The following is a 4,332-nucleotide window of genomic DNA, read 5'->3' as shown; positions in this document are numbered from 1 at the left end:
AAGTTGACGTACAGAAGAAAAGAAATGCAAGAGAGAGATAATGCAACGATTGTGGTATTACTGTGTAGTCCATTATAGAGACAGGATGGCCATACAGACCAGCACACTTGTCTGTCGATGAAACTGAACAAAAAGTGAACAGCCTTAATCATACAATGTAACACATGACCGAAATTAACGGCATATGAACAGTGTGAATAACGCATAACGATGACTCTGGACGGGAGAACTTTGTCTACTGCTTACAAATCTTTTATGCTTGTAATTTTACCAAGTCGCTCTCGATCTCTGTAGCTTAAAATTAGTCGAATTCCCCTCAATTCCTGTCAATTTCAGTGGAATGTTTGCTTCGGAAATGCGGCTCTGTGTACGGCAATAGGATTGTTCAATACGTTCTGGATGTAAACTTTCCTGTGGGGTTTTCCCAAACCAGTTAATGTGACTTCGTATATCCAATTGCCACAATTAGAAAATCAATAGTCGACAAGAGATTGCGTCGATGGAACTTTATCTCTTTAGTATTAGTATTTACCTGGCATGCATGTCATCTGCGGGCCTCTGATGCTGAGTCCAGGACGGTAGCCCCCTAAACAGACGCATCGCCTGTACATGACAAAGCAGAGTTAACAAGAGACGTTTCTAGTACCTCTTCCAAATCAAATAACTGAGCGGAAAACTCTCATTTACAGACCTTGACGTAGTTATCTGCATCCAGCGTAAATCTGTGGTACATGCCTGGAGGTAGTACAATCAGGTCGCCTTTCTGGATTCGAAAGCGTATCCAACTTTCATCATAGTCACGAATGTCAAAATAACCTGGAGATGATGGGAGAACCTGAAGGTATTAGCACACTTTACATCGGCATTCAAATTTATTTGTTGCGCTGTATAAATAATTATGCCAAAGGTCGGATACAGACCTCGTCCCGCCAGTACAAATCTGATTTCTTCATCTGCATGCAAGTGCTCCATAAAGAAATGCTTAATCTTGGAATCATAATCTTCCATCTGCCCAGGAGCTACCGTTGCAATATCCTGTTCAGCGGTCAAAACCGGATGTCAGCCGGTTTCTATTAATGACCTGAGAGAGAGAGAGAGGGAGAGAGAGAGAGAGAGACCCAGTAGTTGTAGCCACGCTCTTCTTTGATTTTTTCTAGCATTTCATTGTTTTCCCAGTTGTCCGCGTCCAGACTCCATATCAGCACCCCGAGCTCTGCAAATTATTATCCGTTAGAGACCATTTTCTTACGTCGATAGCTTGAAAGGAGCAAGCCTACTTTCTCTGGCCCCTGGCTCATAACTTATTAGGGTTCTAACGTCGAGAGGAATGTATGTACCATTAAGATGCTTCAGAGGCACCGGTCGATTTGGACTGTACTTGTGTGGGAGCCTCGGATCTTCGCTCGAGGGATTGAAGTACCAAGCTTCAACGATCGAAGGCGGAAACTGTCAAAAAGCAGAACTTATAGTAATGAGTCCACTCACTATGTCTCCTGTGGCTATTAAAGAATTAAGAGAGACACGATTGGAGGCAGCCGCAACGATACAAAACTTCCAAAAAAGACGTTACGAAGGAACATTTAGACAATCTAGTATTTACATGCTCTTGGGAAAACTTAGAATTTGTAATAACAACAAGGAGATGTTAGTTATGTGACTGCTGAATTTGGGAGGGCCAATAGAATTCAGCATGTATAACGAAGGAGAGCTACCTAAACACCATAGATCAATTAAGGAAAACCTTATATTTATATGAGTTGACGAAAGAGCCACAACAGAAGAGCCAATGCGAGTTATGTGTTCGGAAACAAGAGACCGATGAATATGCCTGGATATGACAGACGTTTAGGATACAGGATGCAAGGAGAAGTAGGTGAGATGGAAAAAACGGATAACGTGAACATTATGACCAAACCACAGAATTGGGTGGGCAGCATAACAGACCTCAGAAGGATTTCCCATGAAGCAGAAGATGAAAGCGGACGACGATGAGGTGAGTATACAAGGAGTGTAGTGTTTGTGCGTGAGAGAGAATGGTCAGGGCGACGAGCTTTAAGAAGGCGCATTCAGCTCTAAAAGCACTCTCTCTGTTGGCGTGATTGACGGGCAACACATGCGTGGATCCAATTTTTTTTGCGATGTTTGTGATCAGCTTCCAACTTCCAAATTTCAACATATGCTGCTCGTCAAATCATGGCCCCGCTTCGATACATAACCTGACACCCGCGCATCTCGGTATTCGCTGGTCTCGACACTCACCCTGACGCTGAGAGCCTGCCCATCACATGCCTTTGCTCTCAGTCAGCATATCATGTGTTGCCAGTGTTGGCGATGGTAAAACATTGCATAGATCGGATCATTTCGCGGACCACCCTGCACGTCCTAGAAGTCGATAAGTTAACTTTTAATTCGTCGTAAAAAAGACAACGAATCGACTTCTAGGACTGTTTTGTTGAATATATGAGAATACCTCTTTCAATTAAAAAAAAAAAACTTTTAATTCGTCGTACGCGACGCTTTCGCCGCTGACTAGAGATATACCATGATCATAGCTGCATTCCTCTTTCATGTCATCGCCCGCCGACTTGGACTCACGGGGTTCATAGCGATAGGCCAGATAAACCTCTCTCTTCCAACTTTTCAGGATCTACAACGTGCGCAGGAGTATGCACCGTCCTGATCCCACGAGCTCCAGGGGTCGCCCAAGTGAATTCAATCTCAACGGAGCTGTTTTATAAGATAAACAATCCATTGCCGTTTTCGACGGAGGAAGCCCATAGCTCCCAGTGCCCACTCTTTCTCATAATATGATAGTGTGACGCAGTACTGAGGGCGAGTACTGCTGCCTGCACGGCCTTTATACTTGCTTGGCTTGACATGCTTTTCCAGCAATACCAGGCTCGAAATGTGGGTGCACTGCTTTTGGAAAGCAGGCATTATCTGGACGAACATTGAAGCACAACAACTCGATTGTGTGACTAGAGCCATGTGCTTTGGAATTGCCAGGGTTGATCTGTGCTTTCACAATCCGGAGCGCCGGCAATCACGCTGTCCGTCCAACGCCCTGGCAAGTGCCTTGCCGCCGCCCAACGCCCTTGTCTACTTGCTTCATTCAATCCAATCATCAATGTGCTCGCTTTGTCTAGTCTTGTCATCCTTCCAAACACGAGTATCATGACCCATTTACCACTTGTGACAGCGCGTTCTCGCGCCTCCCTCTGCTCCTCCCCAGTACAAATTCCAAATTGCAATTAGAGATTGAAAATTTGCAATATTCAATTTGATGATTTTAAGTGATAACTGATATTCTCTTAAAGCAGATACAACTGAGTAGTGAGAACTCTAGACTCTAGAGTGACCATTAGCAAGTCATGTCCACTATCCCATCTTGAATTTTCTTTAACTTGAAGCTTCTCTCCAAATTCACAATTTCCTATTTGAAGAGGAACCAAGAGACAACAGCTTCTAAGATTAGCACTACATGGTCATGCATAACAACATGGATAGTCCTTTGTAAATTTATATGGATTGTACATTTGTTTGAACATATATATGTCTTGTATAAATATGTTTACTTGTGTCATTCAATAAGTAAACAAAATTCAAGCATTTTTTAATGGTAGTGATGATATTTTAAGCATGATTTTGCTAGCATGTCTATCTTAATAATGACATTTATGCATCTTTTAGTATATGTTAATGTTTTCCAATGTGATAATCCTAATGATCTACAAAATAAGGGTGATTTTTATTTTAAAAAACCAATTTATTTAGCCTTATCACAATCCAAAAGTTGGGATATGGCATGCATGATGTGACATTTCCCACCCAAACATCTCTCTCTCTCTCTCTCTCTCTCTCTCTCTCTCCCTCCCTCCCTCCCTCCCTCCGTCTCTCTCTCTCTCCCTCTCTCTCTCTCTCTCTCTCTCTCCCTCTGTGTGCATGTGTGTGTGTATCTCTCGCTCGTTGTTGTCATAGCACCAAGCTTGTTTGAACTACTAAGGTTTCTCGTCTTTCTTTGCTTATCGACCAGCAAACTCACTGGTAAGTTTGATGTTCTCAAGGAACGTTTTAACCATTTCCATGTGGAAATTTCTGATGTTTTCAGACTTTGTACCAGGTTCATCTTTCTAGATCTCTAGCACACTTTTGGAACTAGAACCTTCCTTTCTCGCTTTCTCTATGTGATCTCGGGGGGTGCACTACGAAGAAACCCTATGTATCATGGGGTATTTAAAAAATCCCTCAGCTAATTTTTTTCCACAAATAAAAGCACCCCTCTTTACTTATTAGCTAAGTGAATTTTTTCTTAAATTGAATTAAAAAACCCCT

The 4,332-nt window shown here is 42.5% G+C and overlaps 1 protein-coding gene across 1 annotated transcript; it reads right to left on the bottom strand.

The window, feature by feature from the left end:
• Positions 1–332: 332 nt before the first annotated feature.
• On the bottom strand, positions 333–2,952 carry LOC147894738 (uncharacterized). Its single transcript, XM_087385361.1, has 8 exons — positions 2,746–2,952; positions 2,212–2,274; positions 1,338–1,446; positions 1,119–1,213; positions 921–1,035; positions 692–816; positions 533–603; positions 333–411 (listed from the first exon to the last, which is right to left on the bottom strand). The coding sequence occupies exons 1-8, from the start codon at positions 2,950–2,952 to the stop codon at positions 333–335; spliced, it is 864 nt and encodes a 287-aa protein (XP_087241487.1).
• Positions 2,953–4,332: the final 1,380 nt, after the last annotated feature.

The sequence above is a fragment of the Dipteris shenzhenensis genome, chromosome 14 (assembly GCF_047967505.1).
Source record: "Dipteris shenzhenensis isolate YYH24624 ecotype China chromosome 14, Dip_SZ_1.0, whole genome shotgun sequence".
Classification (NCBI taxonomy): domain Eukaryota; kingdom Viridiplantae; phylum Streptophyta; class Polypodiopsida; order Gleicheniales; family Dipteridaceae; genus Dipteris; species Dipteris shenzhenensis.
This window is presented reverse-complemented; position numbering and strand designations above follow the sequence as displayed.

Bases quoted from the DNA above. Each gene is read 5' to 3' on its own strand.
- LOC147894738 (XM_087385361.1), bottom strand. From the start codon at position 2,952: ATGTTCGTCCAGATAATGCCTGCTTTCCAAAAGCAGTGCACCCACATT. The intron at 1,214-1,337 runs GTACATACATTC...AATAATTTGCAG, and splicing joins GCCTCTGAAGCATCTTAATG to AGCTCGGGGTGCTGATATGG. The intron at 412-532 runs GTAAATACTAAT...AAAACCCCACAG, and splicing joins GCAGATGACATGCATGCCAG to GAAAGTTTACATCCAGAACG.